Consider the following 20,075-nt stretch of genomic DNA (forward strand, 5'->3'; position numbering starts at 1 on the left):
TAACAAAGAAGGCAGATATGACTTTTGAGCAGCAGGAAACATGACGGAGCCTTGCAATCTCCCTGGCTTTGACTTCTGTTGAGATTAGGCAAGTTTTATAACCATCAGTGCCTAACGAGGAAGCTCTTAGCACCATTTATGCAATAGAATAAGTGCCTGCTTTCTAATGCCCACATTTTCTGTGGGGCAGACATTGAAAGCTGCATGCAAATAATGCACATCGCAGTGTGCAGGTCTCTGAGAAGCAGTTCATTTTCCAGGAACCTTTTCATGACTTGAGCCGTTGTTAGGCAGTGCAGAGATTATACTGACGGTACCTCTCTATGTGCGAGGGAATGAAGCTAGGGTTGCTGTTTGTATTTTAGAAAAGTAGCTGCCGCCAGGCAGAAACGCTTCCCACCCCCAATTCACCAAGGCTAAGCTCATGCTTTTTCTCCCAAAGGGCAGTAAAGGTTTATAGTCCTGGAAACGTGAAAGGAGATGGGCTCATTCATTCACTCACAGCCACCCTCCACCCCCACCGAGGTCACAGTTTACTCACAAGCATCCACGCTGGCATTCCAGGTGTCTGGGTAATTGAGCCACATCCTGGCATTTTTAGGAATGTGCTGACATCCATAGGCAGCCCCACCGCACCCAGGCCCTGGGTCTACAAAAGTGTGGGTGTGTAGGAGAAAAGGAGAAGAAGACAACAGGCAGACAAGGAAGCAGGAAGCAACGTTCTGAGAATGTACAAGCAAGCAAGAGGGCTATCAATCCATTGCTAGGACCACAAGCTAAGTAAGCAGCCCATTGTGGTGTGGTTCCTGCCTGGAGCTTGGCTTAGAGCTTGGCCTGGATCTCAGCAGCAACCCGAAGAGGAGCAACCATACTGAGGCAGCCCCTCATCCCAGCAAGGGAGAGAACATCTGGAGGGAGGCAAAGGTTGTAGGCCACTTTACAAACATTAAGACTTTTATTTGTTATAAGGACTAACCATCAAAGACTTATTTATATGGCTACATCAACTTGCAAAGCCTAAGAGAGTGGAGTTAACCCAGGACAACAGCCTATTGTTGGGGAAGGTGTGTGCCACAATAAAATGTTGTGTACAGCTATCAGCTACACTGTGGTGTATCCCGTCCTTGGAAAACAAAGAACTCTCACAGAATCACTATTACAGAAAAAAAGATATCTTAAAAAGAACCAACCAAACCAAAAAAATCCTATTGTAAGGGTTTTCTAGCCCAGAATCCATAAGTTCAAATGAAACTCTAGACTGAGGTTTTTCCAAAGAAAGTTCAGCTTTTATTGTTGGCCAAGAGAAAAGCAGGGTGGACCACTCTCTGTCCGGCTGGCGGAGAAAAGACAGAGAACAGCCGTACCCAGAACAGTTTACAACAGCTTTTATACCTTTTTGTTATCAGGAAGCATAATAAAGATGAGTTTTTACAGCCAATCAAAGAAACTTGAACAGAATACTTTATTCTCCGCCCTTGTTTGTTTATATTAATTCCAGAATATATTATTCCCCTCCCCGTTTGCTTACATTAATTCAAATGAGTTCCCTCCCATAAAAGCCCCTAACTTTTATTCCTTATAAGTCCCTGTAGACCCCTGTTCTGGGTCATCATGGGAGGCACTTCCTTATTTTCGGAGCTAGCATGGTTCCTTTGTGGTTAGGGAAATTACCATCAGCATAACTTTTACATGCTCAGTGTCTTGTAACTTTCACGAGTTCCCTATTTGCAAAAGCCTTTCTAGTTTCCTTAATAGCACTTAGACTGACCCTTAGCCACACAGTCAAAGTCAGCAAAAGCTTGAAGTACAGAAGCAAAATAAGCAGTTAGTCTAACAATCCCTTACACTATTATAATTATATATACTTATCCTTAAAATGTTCAGGAATCTTTGCAGCACACTCTTCAAAGCACAGACAACTGTGTTCCTGAGCTACAGGATAGCACTGAGAAATTTAGCCAAGTCTTAAATGTGATGCGAAGGACAAGGGCTAGCCATTGTCAAGGTATACCATGAAATATGTACTAAAAAAGAAAACTATAAGGGGAAAAAATTGCATAAAGCTCCAACACATATAGTCATGAATGCAAATATATATATATATATATATATATATATATATATATATTCCATTCATTCATTCATTCATTCATTCATTCATTCATTCATTCATTCATTCATTCATTCATTCCATGGAGATAAAATGAATAGTTTTAATGAGGGAGAAGCCAGGCTGTCACAGTACATTATTTTCTGTAATGCTGGTGGGTTTGAAAGGTTGTAAACTGGACAAAGTGCACGATGAACCAAAAGGGTGTAAAACAGCTGCAAATACAGTGGAGAAAGAAAGGGGGGGGGGAACAAAAACCAAGCGAAAGCAGAAAAAAATGTGCATTGACAGAGGAACTACATGGGCAAATTAACAAAATTAAAGCCAGTAAGGTTTTTAAATGTGGTGATTATTCTTAGAACTCTATTCCCTGCTTTGGCATTAGTTGTTTAATAGATTTATCATTTCTGGTAGTTATTCAGTATATGCCTAATGAGCACCTTTTGGGTCCAACTCCTCCGTATCTTTTAGAATCAATAAGACAATTGAATCACATGACTTCGGACCATTTTACAGACCAAAATGATGGATGTACACTGCACTTCTGTCTGAAAGATTGTCCCATCCAGATCCAGTTTAAAGTACACTAGTTGCCCATCAACAGCAAGCGCTGGGACAGCAGATTAACAAAGCACTCAGGTCATCTAGTCATAATCTTTCCCATGTGGTTGAATCGTAATATATGCCTATGGAAATTAAAGTAATTATTTCTGTTTTGAATCTCTGCACTAAATTAACATATGCAAAGGCTATGCAAATGTGCATCTCCATTTCCATTGCAAGTGGAAGAATTCTGTCACCTTGTCTCTGCTCTTGCAATTCTCTCTTGCTCCCTCCTCCTCATCTTGACTCTCTTCCTGGTTATTGAATATTCAGCTGCCTCTTTCACCAGCTTGATCTGTGATCCTTTAATCCAGCTGCCCTAGAAATTTTACCGACCCAGATCAGCTCAGATCCCTCTGTGCACAGATTAAGTTAAATTTCTGAAAGGTTTGCATCCTTCTTTTTCGACCCTCTTTTCTTTGTCCTATTTTTACCCTTTTGAACAATTATGTTAGGTTTTATTTATTTGTTTGTTTCTATGGCAGTAAATAATTTCATGAGAAGTTTCGTACAAGCCTCTGTGAAACAAATGGAGGCAAAGGAGTCCCAGTAAATGTCATAAGGTTTATATTAAGGAACAAATTTGTTTCCTTAATATAAATTTCCCCTAGTTTAGATTGACAATATATTCCTATAATCAGCAAAGAGTTTGCTTGTCCAGTAGAGCTACCTCAGTACTATAAGAGATCTAGTTAAACAGTATTTTAAATCTCATTCTTTTCCTGCCCAATGTTCATTGCGCCTTCTCCTAAATTTTGTATCTTGATCTACCTTTTCTTTTTGAATTAAAAACGTTAAAATAGCCAGTTTTAAATAAAATATCATAGACAAGGTTTTTTGGGAGCATTATCTGTTGATAAATGGGACACAATGAAGGGGTGTACTTCTCTGTATTAATTGTTGCATATACTAATTACTAATGTTGCATATACATATTACAAATTACAGCAATATTTCATGGGTGTGGTATGAACAAGGGCAAACCAACATTATTCACACTGTATTATGAATTTACTTGATTGAAACAATATTTCCCCTTTTCTGTTTATGTTCATTACATTTTTGCATCCTCTCTGGAATATTTTAAATAACATTCCCTCTAGGCATCATTCAAATCGTTCCTTAGAAAATCTGCAGGCACTGTATCATTATCCTGAACCATGTGATTCTGTTTACAAAATCAAATACACAGGCCTAGTAGAAACACTTTAGAGAGTAACTTGATCGTGCCCTTGGGCATCCTTACTCTGTGGATTCTGCTGCTCACACATTGTTGATGATGCAATACATTTTTTTCTGTCTCTAACAGTTAGCAGCATAGAGATGTCCATAGAAACCCTGGGGAAGCAGTCACGTTTGGGCTCATTCTACAAGGAAATTGGTTGTAAATGCCCCCATATTTGATTAGATTCATAAACCCTTGTGACTTTCCGAGGACAAAGATGACCTTAGAATAGGTAGTTAAATAAGAACAGCAGAAAATTTCACCTGGACAAACACAAAGGCGAATCAAGTTCAACATTCTGGGTCACACAGGGGCAACCAGGAGCATCCAGGAAGCTCATAAACAAGACATGAGGGTGAAGGCACTCTTCCAGTTGCTCCTAACAAGTAGTTTGGTGCTTATGAAGGTAATATATAGCCGTCAAGCCTTCGATAGCTTCACCCGCCATTAAATTTAAATAGATGGCCAACCAGATCTCTGTTAGCAATTGATTCCATGGTTTAATGATGCACTTTGTAGTAAAGCTGCACTTCCTTTTATTAGTTCTGAATCTCTCTGTTTTTACTTTCAGTGGCTGGTCCATAATTCGAGCATTGTGGGAGGGAAAGGAAAAAAAACCCATCTCTTTGATCTCATTTTCCATGCCATATCTTTCCCCCCTTTTCATGGTAGTGTAGTTCTGCCATGAAACTTTTGGCCCCTTAATTATTTTGGTGGGTTTACTGCAATTTTTTTGTTAAGTCTACAATATCCTTCTTAAGGGATAGTGTCCAGAACTGTGTACAGTATTCTAAATATATTATATGTTACATTTATATAAGAGCATTACTATTGTATTTTTAATTTTCTTCCTAATAATATCTAGCACTAAAGTTGCTTTTTTCTCGTCACTTACATATTGGGTTGACATTTGCATTACGCTATCCACAACTGCAAGATTTCTTTCCTTTTTAGTAATGACCAATTCAGACCAGAAAGAGAGAGAGAGAAAGAGAGTCAGCACCAGTCTGGTTACTGATTAAGGCACCAGGCTAGAAACTGAGAGACTGTGAGTTCTAGTCCCACCTTAGTCATAAAGGCATCTGGGTGACCTTGGGCCAGTCAATCTCTCTGTGCCCTAGGAAGCAGGCAATGGAAAACCACTTCTGAAATCTCATCAAGAAAACTGCAGGAACTTGTTCAGGCAGTTGCCAGGAGTCAAGATTGACTCAAAGGCATGTGCACGTGCATGTACACACGCATATATTCAGTGTATATTATTACGTATTTGCCATTTTAAAGCCTGTTCACCCCACTGACAGCAAAAATCCATTTTACTGCACTGAATATTTTAATTTTTTCAGCAAAAGTGGGCACCTTGCTGATCACTTTTAATACCTGATCATTTATAAACAATAAGGAAACTTGGGGAACCCCATTTTTCATATCATTTTTTTGTAAAAATTGTTCATTTATTCATATTCAAGAGACAGGCCCAGGCTGATGGCTTTTACTACTGTTCACCAATTTATCCTCAAGATTGTTGGGCCTCCCCTTTGTTATGATCCCAACCTGATGCATTTTAAGGCATTCTGTAGATCTGATCCAATGTTCCTAGGTCTTATAATGATTAAAAATACCATGTCTGACATGTTCCATCAGTTAATTGGTTAAATTAAAAATGCAATCAATTAAAAAGATGCTTCTAATTAAGCAGGCAGAATATTTTCTAAAAATTATTTTTATAAATACAAATACTTAGAAAACAGCTGAAGGAAACACCTTCTTAAAAGGGGCATTTATCTTTTCTCTCATGCAGAAAGAATGCTTCTTTTGCGATAATGCCTAATACCACACATGTGCATTGTCTAAAATGAAAGAATATGCTTCTTAGTTGTCTAATCCAATTTGAACATCAGTAAGATTACAATTTTAAAAACAGCTTTGTCTGTCTCTCACTCTGTCTCTCTTTGTGTGTGTGTGTGTTTTAAGTGGGAAGTTAGTCTCCTGACCCACTCGGAGTCTTTAGGGAGATCTAAAAGAATGGAATGGGAATTCAAGCACTGCTGCAGGAACTTGGTGAGGAGATAAAAAATATGAGGAAGGAGCAGAATTGCTGAAAATTTTGATTGGAACCAGTTAAAGAAGTAAAAGAAATATCTATTAGAGCCCTTCCCTGATTTCCCTGGACTGATATTTAGTAGTGATGGTGTTTTGTTTTTGTTTTATTCAATAAATTAAAATGCAAGAAAATATTGAATTTTAAACACATGGCAGCTGAATATCCTTTTAAAACATTACAAATTGCAAAAAGTAGTGAAAACACTTCCCCCCAGCCAAACGTGTGGTCTAGAAATGCTTTTGTGTTGATATCATTTCTCTTATAGGCCTCGTACAAAGTTATAGTCAAAAATAGCACGGCCTATGTGTGTTCCACAGTGATGGAAAGAGAAATCAAAGTTCTACGCCAAAGGAACTTAAATTCTGTGGTCAGAGAAGCAAGGAATAGCAAAGCAGCAAAAGCTCTGAATGAATCCTGCTCAACTCGTGCATTTCTACTTCCAATTCTTACTATGCTATGCTTATACCAGAGATAGATGGAAATGTAGTGAGTTTGCTGGTTAGATTTTTGGTAATATGTAATATCACAGCAAGGGACTCTGACTCAGAAATTTGTTATGACAGCCAAAAGCCTTCTCCACAGCTTCATGAAACCAGGCAACTGAGTTCAAGAAATTTAAAGGTAAAATAAGGGTAGATTTCTTTTGAAAAAATGTTTTGGGAGCTTCCATCAAAAACAAATTCTTAGATATCTTGTGTTCCTCTTATTTTACAATGTAACCATTTTCCATGTTGAGCCACTGTGTTCCAGTTGATGGTCACCAGGGTCCTATCACCGCCACCCCTACATACAATATATCCGGTAAACCTCATGAATGGCCATTTCTGATCGACATAATTTCCAACCTATTTCTGCATCTTGTGGACTGGAAACAGATTTGTTTGTTTGTTTGCTAGATAAAAATATTCAGGCCCTCCACATGTCAAACCTAGCACCAACAATCTACACTGCTGTGGTCTGATTATCACAAAAGTAAGAACGTACATAAAGGTATGAAAGTATACACAATCCAAAGCTAATGAGTGCAGAAACACTTCTGTGGTTCACATGGATAAAGCACACACCCATTAATGACAGTGTTAGTCTTCCTTTGAAGGGGAAGGTTAGCCCGAAGGATAACTAATTGTCTGTGTTAACACATCTACTCTGAGCCTCAGTGTGCATCCAGTCCTGCTGTGACCATCACAGCTATATGTTCCTGTCTACCAATTAAGGTCCTACTTCTTCTCTATAGTCAACACTTACCAGAAACATATCTCCCCTCCCCCCGATGTTTGTTAAAGTGAGAGAATTATTTTTGGAACAAGAGCAGTTATACAACAAATGAATTGTTTATCTCTGTGCATCAAAGAAGAAAAAAAATATTTAGATAGGAGCCTGATTTATATATTTTGTATGTTTGTGTGTGTGTATGTGTGCATGTGCACACAACTGAGAGATGAGGCAGCTGAGATTTTTCTTTTTAGGAACAGCTGAAAATCCTTTTCAGAGTTGGCAAATCAAGCACTCAAAATACAACTGTGGATCCTCTTTTTTTTCTTCCCATGTCTTTCTGTTGTCCACCTTCTCTGCTTTTCACTGGACTGCCAGTGAATGATTGCACCATGGAACCCAAGGACCTCCTGCCTATCAGTGGCACACATAATTATGTTACCAGGATTCCTTTTGCCAAAGCTTATCAACATAGCAGATAATATTAATTCAATTCACCCTCTTTCCTGCCTTCAGTGCTCTCCACTCAGCTTCTCCCTGTCCCTGTGGAACTAAGTCTAGGTGCCTTTTTTGATATTTCAAAGCTTTCCTTCTAACTGATAACCCTTATTTCTTGTGTGTTTCCTTTCCAGATTTCAGCGACAGATGGATTTATCTCTTTCCTTCTCCCTTTTTCTTCCCCTCTCTCCCCCTCTCTCCCCCTCTCTCTCCCTACTTTCTTCTCCTCTTGTTCTTACTATGTTTTTAACACATTTGATGTGAAGTTCTGAAGCACTTCGAAGGAGGACTGTGAGAAAGTGGAGGAAGCAGCTGCGTCCAGCCAGAAATGTTCCTGACACCAGGGCAGCCCTGCCTTGTATGTTTAATCACATCATGCTGTTGTTGAAAGGAGGGTATAGAGGAATCAGACAAAGAAGATTTGTTGTTGAACATTTGGCTTTTGTTTGGCTTTGAGAATATACTCACACCCAAATATATTTTCCATCTCGGAGTTCAGCGTTCATCCTGATTGACTGCAAGAGCCATTCAGTTTCATTGACATCTGTCTATGACACCAGGCACATAGGATGATGGTGGCATCAAACAGAACTGGGGTGTTCACACCCTTCAATTGTTAAACTTCAAGGGCATTAGTTGCTGTCTTAATTTTTTTATCTTAATTTTGGCTGTGATTTTGCTCCTTTTTGCCTACCGGGGGCACTGTAGCCCAACATGCTCCGTCTGGGATTCTGGGTGGCTACCCTGCTCTTCATTTTTGCTCCCAAGATAGTCCACTGTGACTGCTGGCTGATCGAAGGAGACAAAGGCTATGTGTGGCTTGCTATCTGCAGCCAGAACCAACCACCATATGAAACTATTCCCCAGCATATCAACAGCACTGTGCATGACCTGAGGCTGAATGAGAACAAACTCAAGGTGGTGCTCTACTCCTCTCTGAACCGCTTTGGTAATTTGACAGATCTGAATCTAACAAAAAATGAGATCTCCTACATTGAGGATGGAGCTTTCATGGGCCAAACAAATCTGCAGGTGCTGCAGCTGGGCTACAATAAGCTCACCAATCTGACTGAGGGCATGCTGCGTGGCATGGGGCGGCTCCAATTCCTCTTTGTGCAGCATAATCTGATTGAGGTGGTTACCCCCAATGCCTTCATGGAATGCCCTAGCCTCATCAGTATCGACTTATCTTCCAATCGTCTCAGCCGGCTAGATGGAAGCACCTTCACCAGCCTGAACAACCTGATGGTGTGTGAGCTAGCTGGGAACCCCTTCAACTGTGACTGCAACCTCTATGGCTTCCTCATGTGGTTGGTAGCCTTCAACAATGTCACAAAAAACTATGATCGTCTGCAGTGTGAGACTCCCCGAGAGTTTGCTGGTTATCCACTTCTGATGCCTCGGCCACACCACAGCCGCAATGCCATCACCATTTTCAAGTCAATGTGTGGGGATGGAACCTTTCCACCCATCTCCAGGATCAGACCTACCCAGTTCATAACAGATCCTCAAAGGGATCCAGATGACAATGCTGAAAACTCAGGCATTAGCCCAGGGGACTTCCTGTCTGTTGAACCTCCAGCGTCTTCCACCACTGATTCTTCCTCCAATCCCAGCATAAAGCTCCAGCAGGTGTCTATCAACTCTGCTGCTTTGGTGGTGACCATCCCATTCCCTTTTAGCAAGATGTATGTCCTGGTTCAGTACAATAATAGCTACATATCTGATGTAATGACTCTAAAGAAGAAGAAGGAATCAGTCACTCTCACCCACTTGAAGGCTCACACAGATTATACATTCTGTGTGGCTTCAATCCGCAACTCCAAACGTTATAACCACACTTGCCTCTCCTTTGCCACAAGGAGTAAAGGGAGGGAAGAGCCAATACCCAGTACATCCACCACTACCCACTACATCATGACCATTTTAGGCTGCCTTTTTGGGATGGTTATTATCCTTGGCATTGTCTATTATTGCTTGAGGAAGCGTAGGATGCAAGAGGAAAAACAAAAATCTCTCAATGTCAAGAAAACTATTTTGGAGATGCGCTATGGCTCAGATATTGATACCAGTTCAATTGTACATCCATCACAGAAATTAGGAGAGCCACCAGTCATCCCTGTCTCACGGATGTCCTCTCTTCCATCCATGATAGGAGAGAAGATGCCTTCATCCAAATCTATGGAGGCTGGCATGGAGACTCCCAAGGTCACCACAAAAGGCAATTACATTGAGGTTAGGACCGGTGGTGGGGATGGGCTGGACAGGTCACAGCGGGATGATGATCTGCATGAACTGGATAATGGCCAAGGTTCAGCAGCTGAAATATCAACAATTGCCAAGGAAGTAGACAAAGTGAATCAGATAATCAACAATTGCATTGATGCCCTCAAGCTGGACTCAGCTTCCTTCTTGGGGGGAGGGGGTGGTGTTGATTCTGACATGGCTTTTGAATGCCAGTCCATACCAGCCAGTTCTTCTGGTGGGCTGGAGCGACCAAGTTTTCTCTCCCCACCCTATAAGGAGAGTTCCCACCATCCCCTGCAGCGCCAGCTTAGTGCAGATGCTGCTGTGACAAGGAAAACCTGCAGTGTCTCATCCAGTGGCTCTATCAAAAGTGCTAAGGTTTTCAGTCTTGATGTACCCGATCATCCTCCACTGAGCAAAGCAGATTCCAAATACATTGAGAAAGGAAGTCCACTCAACAGCCCCTTGGATCGTCTTCCCCTTGTGTCCCCAGGTGCCATCCACCACTTGGAGGTGAAACCTTCTTACCATTGCAGTGAACACCGGCATTCCTTCCCAGCCCTGTACTATGAAGAGAGTGGTGACACTTTAAGCCAACGGGTGTCCTTTCTTAAGCCACTCTCCCGTTCCAAGCGGGACTCTACATATTCTCAGCTCTCACCTAGACATTACTTCTCGGGCTATTCCTCCAGCCCAGAGTACTCTTCAGAGAGCACCCATAAGATCTGGGAGCGTTTCCGACCTTACAAGAAACACCACCGAGAGGAGGTTTATATGGCAGCTGGTCATGCCCTGAGAAAGAAAGTCCAGTTTGCCAAGGATGAAGATCTGCATGATATCTTGGATTATTGGAAAGGTGTGTCTGCCCAACAGAAGTTGTGACTCCCTTATTAAAAGGAAGATAAACCAACCTTGCAAACAAATTAACCCCCCCTCCACCTGACTGTGGAAAAAAAATCTGACAAAAGAAACTGAAACCATTTCTTAAAGTTTACAAAAAACAACAGGAAAAAACCCCAAGTGAAATGAAGTGTCTCTATTGTGTTATGGGGACCATTGTTACTCCTTCAGATGGTGGGGAGGAGATCTTTCCTTTTATACTGTGGTGAAGAGAAGGGGATGACTGTTAAGGGAGCTACTGGACTTGTAGGTAGCAGAGGCAGGAGGGGAAGGATGCTTACCAGGCATAGACTAAGACACTAACCATCACTTTTCAGTTAGTTTTATTTTGTTCCAGAAAGGGGAGTGATTTTGCTCATTCCCTGATGAAAGTGAGGGGGAGGGTTATCACTCTGCTTCTATATCCTTCCCTTTCCTGTGCTTGCCAGGATTCTTTCAAACAATGCTCTAGTGCATGGGAGATACTTTTCTGTGAGAAGTTCACATAAAGCTGGAGTAGCATTTCAGTCATCTAATTTTGTGGTCAGGGAGCATTTGTAAAGGTCAGCCCTCTCCTGAGAGTAGGGATACTTGATATGTGGGAAAGATCTACATACTCTCAACATGGATAGGCCACTGAAATATTATCTCAGCTGCATTAACACTGATCATGGAACGGGTTGAATCCAGACTTAGTCATGATGGAGCAGACCAAGTGGATATATTTGAAGCATGACTATATTGGGATTCAACTCACTGATGCTTGTGCACTTATGGCAGCATTTAAAAGATCCCAAAGTCAAGTCAAAGATGTAGTGTAACACACATTAAGGTTTCACTCAGGATCTTCTGTGCTCCCTACTCTGTCATGTGTTTGTTGAGATTTGTGCATGCAAAAGCAAGAACAACATCTAAAGCTTTCTTTGCCTATCCTCACGTGCTCAGGATTGTCAATTACTGTAGGCTGATGTAGGACATACTCTTTCCTTCACTGGGGAAAGGGTTATCAGATGAAGCAAACGTATTACAGAGTTTCTGTATTTTCTATACCCTGCACTGTTTGTCTGGAAGGGAGAGAACATTAGTTCTCAAGGAGTTTCCCCACATTTTAGTAGAATTTCAGTTGTCTTCCAAGAAAAGTGATTTGTACAGTCTGGCCCTGGCAAAGAGGGGATGCCAAAATAAGAGACAAGAGAGGAGAACAGTAACTACAAACCCTCTAAGATCTCAAGGAGTTCTAACTCCAAAGAAACCTCAGCATAATGACTTAGGGAATAGCACACAACTCCCTCCCAGGATATACTGTGCACCCTTACAGGGCTGAGTCCATCTTTGGCTCTTACCCTGAAAAAAACTGGATGTGATCCATGACATTCCATGAGGAAAATTTTACACCTCAATGCCAGAACTGGACCTATGTGGCAATGAGAAGGAAAACAATAGAATGCTAAAGAGGCTGGAAGGATACAGTTTAGGGTGATCTTGCAACAGAGCAATGAAAGATGGCCCTGGGGGAAAAGGAGAAAGAGTGGAATTCTTCAAGAAAACATTCAGTGGTTAAACTAGACAAGGCAAGGTATAGTAGACTAACTTAGACTTGCCAACAAACTTAGACATCCAATTGGCATATGGGTGGGAGGAAGGTATAGATACCAGTTGGTTGCATTGGCTGTCAGGGCAGCTTCACCCATTGACCTGCCATCTTGCTGCCATCATCTTTTCGCCATGATTTGCTGCTGCTGCTATTCCAGTTCTGACCATTATATTTCCTTATAATCTTAGGGGAAAGATACAGCAGAAAATGGTTCAAAGGCAGTGATGAAGGAGTGAGTGGAGTTACTCAGCAGTTCTGATGTGAACTTCAGCCACCTTAGTTAGGCTTGATTAACTAAGGAGCTGGCACAGATAAGTAAAGGTGTGTGTGTGTGTATACATATACATTCTGACATACTCATACAGAGAGGGAACCATTCTGTGGAGCTCTGTTTTATGACAAAGAATGAAATTATTAGGTATTTTGCTAGGAATAAATTGGAGTAAAATCCAGTTCAGGTAAGGTGCACTTGGCTCCCAATGAATTCACTGGGACTTAAGTCATGGCTAACACATCCCACTGATTTCTATGGTGTCAAAATGATCTAACAGGCTAGAGGCAATCTATTTTCTTGTATGAAGAGAAAAGAGACTCCATGTTTCTAAAAGTTTCTACAACCTTTTGTCTCTGTGATTTGATAAGCTTTATCATGACAATGGATATGGCATATCCTCTTTCCACTACTCACACCTTTCCCTTGCAACAAGGATCCATAGGTGCAGCAAAAACGCATCATTAGTAGAGTATCTTCCTCCCCAGTGCCAGCCTATCTCAGAACACACCAACAAAGCACAAGCTACTACAGCCACGGAATATGCTAGCTATTTGTTTTCAAAGATTAACCCCACTGGGCGAGGATCTTCACAGGAGAAAACTCTTCTCAAAATATTTATGTTGGCAATATTGCCCTCTGAGAAGAGATTCAAGACTCCAATTGATCCGCCACCTTTTCACTGCAAGAAAAGAAATATGCTTCCCTAAAGGGGCCACAGAGTTACATACTCAGACTGAGAATGGATGGGTGCCTTGACAACCTGTCTGCATCTTGCAACATTTCCTCTTCCCATTTGTCTCCTGCAGAAAGAAACAGCAGCAGGAATAATATGTGACACCAGGTGGCCTCTGAGAAGTGAACTAAGAAGCCAACAGTCTAGTGTAGATGGGTAAAGGGATCCACAACCTTTCTTGGGAAAGTTATTTCTTGTAAAAAGTCAACAAGTTGAATAGCCAGGGATTATTCTATTCCTGAGAGGTCATGGGCAGATATCTTTCCCTCATCCTAGCCTCACTTCTGATAGACACTGTGCTTCCTCCAGCAACCATAGAAGAGAACACTTTTCTTACCCAAACAGGACAGAAAATGTAGTTCACAAATGGAATTGCCAGCCTTTTGTTGGTTTGTATTAAATCTCAGGGATTCATTTACAATGAAACCAAGTGAGGACTGTGATCCTAGAAATGAATTCTTGTGTTAGAAATTAAATAGGGATGTTCAGATCTTTTCTAAGGAATCCAGTGAAAGACCCTGAGAAAAGCATTTCATGAGGTGAAAGTAGATAATGGTAGAGGATTTCAGAACACAAATTCTAGGAACTAATGCTTATATGGGATGCAGCTATCCTCTCTGTCAGTGAGATGAACTCTAAAAGTAAATCCTTTGTAGTATACTAGGTTAAATGTATGGAGCATGTTCTTTTAAGGTCTATCTGGGATCCCACACATGAATACTTTGAGGGGAAATACTAAAAACGTGGGCTGTGAGAGAAACTTGATGAATCCTAAACAAAAGGAATACTTTAGGATTCTCTGAAAATTCAGGAGGTATGCAGTTGGAAGGATACTAAAATCCATCCTGGTCTCAGTGAATTTATTAAGAAATTGATGACATTTTTCACAGCCTCTTTGCATGCCAGCATGTTCCTTGTATTGTGTGCTGTTTTGTCACACATTGATCACAGACTAGGGGATTCTTTTCAGAATGTTGGATGGGTTGGCTATAGGCAAGCACACTGAGGATTGTAGGACATCAGTTGGTAGGAGAACCCATCCTAAAGTGAGTGGGACATCCTCCTTGTTGCTGTGTATTCCTTCCATGCTTGCCTGATCCTAGATAGACACTGAGCAGGACCAAGCACAGTTTATGACTCCCACAAAGCACTCTAGGGAAAAAGAGGCAGGGAAGTGGAAGTAGGGTCATCAAGGACATTTTTAGAATACTTCAGTTGTGGCAAAGGATGTGTGCTGGATTTTCTGGGTTGCTGAGGAACACTGACTCATGTAGAGTCAGAATATGACTCCTGGATCATCCCAGTGTCATAGGATTGTCCAGATCTATCTTAGATAGTGTGCAGGTTGCGTTTCATATTTGAGTGGATGGGAGAATATTCCTATTTTTTCCACAAATGGCAGCTTCCACTGATAGGAGTAGAAACTGCACAACCAAAAATTATCTCATTTTCTCTAACTACTAAAAGGCATATAAATGCCATTCCAGATAGATTTTTGCAATCCTTGGGCAGTGAGATAATTTGCCTTTTGACTCGGAATCAGGGTAAAGAGCGGTGATGGTGGATGAATGGTGCAAACAAACCCTGTTTTCCACCTATACTGCTTCACTCCAGCCTCCTTCTGTCGTCCTATGATCCCTACTGTGGGATAAAAATATCTGTAAGAGGCAGGGATTTATTTGTTACTGATTTCAGCTTCTCTGACACCTCTCTGGAAAGGAATAGAATTCAAGATTCAGATGAGAGTTGGTATTGGGACCATAACAAGCCCAGCATCTTCCAGGGGATGGACATTTATAGGGCACAAGTGACCCATGCCCTTTTTATGCCCTATAATGAAAGCCTTAGTCTCTGGGTAAAGTTTGCACAAGTTGAGATTGTACCAGCAGGGGATAGGAGTAGAAAGGGGAGATAATAGGGAAATAATGTTTTCCCTTGGCTTTAGTATCCACCCCTTTCCTGCCACTATTTTGAGACTTGGAATAATTACAAAGTACACCCACAGTTGGAAAAGAGATTTAAGCATTATATCTGCATGATGATTTTATTGTATTTTTCTGAGCAAAAACATCTTTTGTGTATGTGCTGGTTTGTCAAGACTAAACCTAATCATGCTCCTTTGCTCTTTCCTTTTACCTTGCCCCTAACTTCCCCATATTCCCTGACCACCATTGTGATTTGAAAACTTTGGGAGGGAGTGGACTCCAAAGAGAACCCAAACCTGGTGCCAAAACAAAACACAGCACCTCCCAGTCTAGTTCACCCCTGTGGGTATGCTGCCTTTGCAGAACTCTGAGTTGGTTTCAGCTTGGTTAATTTTCAGTGGCATAAACAATGGCCACAATCCTATAATTGGTGCTCATCCAGTGATGATTAACTTTCATGAGCCTTTAGAAATGTTTGTATAGCAAGGGCTTTTGGGTCAAGAGGACTCCTGGTTTTTGGCCAAACATTTAATATTAGTTCACTAGTTGGCTGTTCTGATGCAGAGCCAGATTTGCTGTTCAGGAATAGATTAAAAACTCAAGTTTTAAGGGTGCCTTGGAAATGAAAAGACTTCAACTTTAAGAGCACCTTGGGAATTTAAAGCAATTTGTTTACAATGAAAGTCTCCCCTTGAACACAGTAAACTTTGTAGATTACACTTCCTGTTCTGCTTGCATATGACTAAATAAGGCCATGGTGTACATGACCTTCTTGATGGGCCCTTTATAGTGGAGAAATGCACTAAATGAGCATCCCTCATTTAGTTTCCCACTAGTATAGTTCTTCCCTTCAAGTCCTGAAATCTTTCTGAGGAGAGAATTTCTCCTGGAGGAAACTGGAGAAGAAACTTGATATTTCTTCTTGAGGGCTTCCAGCTTGCTTTCATTGTCCATAATGTAAACATTATGGGGCAATGGACATTTTGTTCATCCTGGTGAAAAAAGAGGGAAGGCCAGAGTTGGATTCTGCTCCCCTTTGCTAGGACCTCTTACTTCACTGGAACAGAAGAGTCAAAGACTGAATATAGCATTTTGGAAGTGTGAACTCTAGTGTTTCATGGAACAGATTCTGGATGCAGTCTGTCTTCCTGTGTTTGATTTGGAGAAGAATAAGGGAACAACAAAGAAGTGGTCTTTCCACACTGAACCTTGGCCTGCAAAAAGGACACTGCTGAAGTTTTGATCCAATTGGAAGACACTAGATCCTAACTCTTGTAAATACTGCAGTGTTCTCCCAGCTTCATTTGCCAGATAATTCTTCCTGAGGTGGGCGTGAAATATTCATGAATGACAATTGAAAATTTATGTCAAAGAATGTTGGCTGAGGCAACATTGATGTGCTTGCAATGCTGAGCAGCTAAAATACTAGAAGTTCTCAAAAACAGCAGCATGGAGCAGATAGGAGGTAATGGGAAAGAGGGCCCTCCACAAAAACATGGTGGGGGAGAAGGAGATCGGTTGGGGCAAAGTCTACAATAGTAATAGAAGTAGAGGCAAAGAAACATAGGGGTTTGGGGACAGGACTAAATATAGGTAAAGAAAAGTGTGTATTTAATCAACAAGAGGAGCAAGATGTTTATGAAGATTCTCAGTCATCCAGGTGGAATTGTCTGGAGGTTGAGTCATGGCAACTGGACTTATTTTCTTTTTGGTTAGAGGCATTTCACTACTTGTCCAAGCAGTTTCTTCAGTCTAAAAAAATTGGTTAGGGGGACCCCATAAAAGTCTTCCAGGGTGGCTATGTTTCTTACTAGCATGATTGAAGGGACAATAGGAGATGTGATTAGTAGAGTCTTTGAGATATAGATGTCTTACTCCTAGTCCCTCACTCATCCCCAGGGAGATGTTAAGTGTTGCCTTCCTGGTGAACTTTTGAACTGTTCTTAATCTTCCTGGCTTCAACAGCTTCCTGACTGTTGAAAGGGCAGCCTGGAAAATGGGAGACAAGTTGTGTCTGAGGCCTCCACCTCTATTGAGGGAAGGATTTTCCACTTTGGCATAAATTGATTCCTTCACTTCTCTCTCAAACCACCTATCTTCTCTGTATAAAATGTGAACATTATTGTGCTCAAATGAGTGTCCTTTTTCCTTTAGATGAAGGTAAACTGCTGATTCTGGTCCTGTGTTGTGTCCTGTGGTCTACTAATGTGGTCTACTACTGGTCCTGTGTCTACTAATCACATCTCCTATTGTCTCTTCAACGAGCCTATCATGCTAGTAAGAAACGCAGCCACCCTGGAAGACTTTTATGGGGTCCCCCTAACCAACTTTTTTGGACTGAAGAAGCTGCTTGGACAAGTAGCAAAACGTCTCTAACCAAAAAGAAAAAAAGTTCAGTTGCCATGACTCAACCTCCAGACAAAAGGAGCAAGAGTAGATGTGGAGCTGCTTCATGTTCTTCACTATTCAAATCCAGGTTAATCCCTCTGCTTTCCAAAACTACAAGAAAACTTTCACGTATCCTGATGTGGGCATCAGCTGTTTATCCACATAATTTTGGGCTGCCCGTCATAGTAAATCAAAATTTACTTTACTAAGACAGGTGGTTCAGGTGGCTTCTACCATACAAAAAATGGTAGAAAAATACGAAACAAAATTCAAGTATATTTTTCTAAAATTATGGCATAGTTACCATCCAGTATAGAAGCTGATTGGTAGGCCAGAATCTTTTCACTATGAAAATGTCTGTGGAGTCCTTGGTGCTCTCTGAGCTTGGTTGTTTGCTTGCAGATGTTTCATTACCCAACTAGGTAACATCAATGCCAGTGAGTGTGGGGTTTGCTCCCTATTCATATACAGTAGCTTGCCTTGCCAGTTTTGGTGGGGGTGTGGTTTTCTCCTTGGTAGTTCTTAGAACCTAGTGATAATGTTACCTAGTTGGGTAATGAAATGTCTGCAAGCAAACTACCAAGCTCAGAGAACACCAAGGACTTCACAGGTTGACAACAATTTTAAGCTGTCCCTAAAAAGAAAAATCTCAGCTGCCTCACCTCTCACTTGTGTACACAGTTCAACCCTGAGCTACATATATTCTTTTCTATTGAAAATGTCTGTTTTAGAATCTGCTGTAGTCTAGCCTGAAATTTCTGTCTGGATCCAAAGCCACCCCAAGAGTCATTTCTGTTTCCCTCTATTTCATCATTTCTTTTATTCTACCTTCTGTGCTACTGGGCCAAATACAAACCCAGAACAGAATTTAGAGAGTTTTGCCCTAACCTCTGGGCACAAAGTAGTACACACAGTTATGTTAATGGAGAAAGTCAGTTTTAAAGAAATAAACTCCATTCCCTGAGAAGCCAGGATAAATTCCTGTCCATTTCTGACTGGAAAATATAGAAAAACATCTTAGGAAGAGAGAAAAGATAAAGCAGATGTGGTGGTGATTAAATTTCCATGCATACTGTCATGAGCCTGAATAGTTATCATACAATTAAATAAATAAAAAAATAAGTCCTGAGAGCAGTAGCTGCAAAGAACCTCAATTATCTAGCTTAATTGTTTCAAGATCTGCCACAATTCCCTTGGATACTCAGAAATTCTCACATCTTATAAAACAAAAAACAAAAACTGTACCTTTTGCATCATTTCCCCAAGCCAATCTTAAGTATTCAAATAAATGCCTGCCAGCCCTTGCTGTCCTTAAAAGCCATCCCTAAACTGCCCACCCCCACTCACACTTCCTCTTTGCCACTGCTTACTTTCAAGTGTGGCAGATGGCAAGAGGATTGAAAAGAGACTTTCTCACTCCTCTCAACTTTCTTGTTGTAGATGTTGATACTTCGTCCCAACTGCAACAGGCTTTGGGAGAAGGCTTTTCATCCCAATACCTTATTAATCCGCATATCAGGGCAATAGAGGGGACAGCTCCCCCCCCCCCCTTACCCCTGCAAAGCATTGTTGCTCTTGGTGCTATTGAAAGATGAGTCAAGCAAATGCAGAAATGTGTTAAGAATAATGGGGGATTATGGGGTGAGCATTTGGTGACTGTGGAGATTGGTGAAATAGGCACAAGGAACCAGGGAATCTTCACTGGCTTTATTTTAGCCTGAGGCAGACCAAAAGTTCAGTGATAGAGATTTTCATCTCTTCTTCAATGAGTCCTAATAATTAATTTCTAAGGCCGATTTCAGAAAAAAAGAAAAAAAATAAATAGAAGAGATGAAAAGAAAGAACAGTTTATGGGTGGGATAAAAATAAAAATACAGAAGGGAGAAGAGGAAAATGTTATATCTGAAAAAATAATCAGATTAAGTTTCAAGTTAGCAGTGAGAAGAAATATTTTTGTGAGAGCTCCACTGGAAAATTAGCACAGATGGAGTGCTAAACTGCTGAAAAAGAGGTCTGGATGAAAAAGCAGATATGAATAGGGAAGTGCCTTGGGAAGAGATGTGGAGCAAGTTGGAGGGTTCTTGAAACTCAGTGGCCAATTGTGGGCATTCCCCTTAAATATAACCTGATAGATGGAAAAAGCATAACACAATGCAGTACGGTATACAGACAATATGGCAAGAAGAATTTTCCCTGAGTTCAGCACCATTAATTCAGCCAAAGCTACTTGAGAAGAATGCAGCTGCAGAAGAAAGTAAATCAAGAACTGTGACATCTGCTCCAGGT

The 20,075-nt window shown here is 41.0% G+C and overlaps 1 protein-coding gene across 1 annotated transcript in view; it reads left to right on the top strand.

The window, feature by feature from the left end:
• ELFN2 (extracellular leucine rich repeat and fibronectin type III domain containing 2) overlaps positions 1 to 12,835 on the top strand; it is a 92,468-nt gene extending 79,633 nt beyond the window's left edge. Inside the window, exon 3 of the mRNA XM_088141551.1 lies at positions 7,884 to 12,835. Within this exon, the coding sequence (XP_087997677.1) occupies positions 8,464 to 10,878 (2,415 nt within the window). The 5' untranslated portion in view covers positions 7,884 to 8,463 and the 3' untranslated portion in view covers positions 10,879 to 12,835. The remainder of the gene's footprint in view (positions 1 to 7,883) is intronic.
• The last annotated feature ends 7,240 nt before the right edge of the window (positions 12,836 to 20,075 follow it).

The sequence above is a fragment of the Python bivittatus genome, unplaced genomic scaffold, assembly GCF_059951505.1.
Source record: "Python bivittatus isolate LINGU-HERP-01145 unplaced genomic scaffold, Pbiv_v1 ctg000330_np1212, whole genome shotgun sequence".
Lineage (NCBI taxonomy): Eukaryota > Metazoa > Chordata > Lepidosauria > Squamata > Pythonidae > Python > Python bivittatus.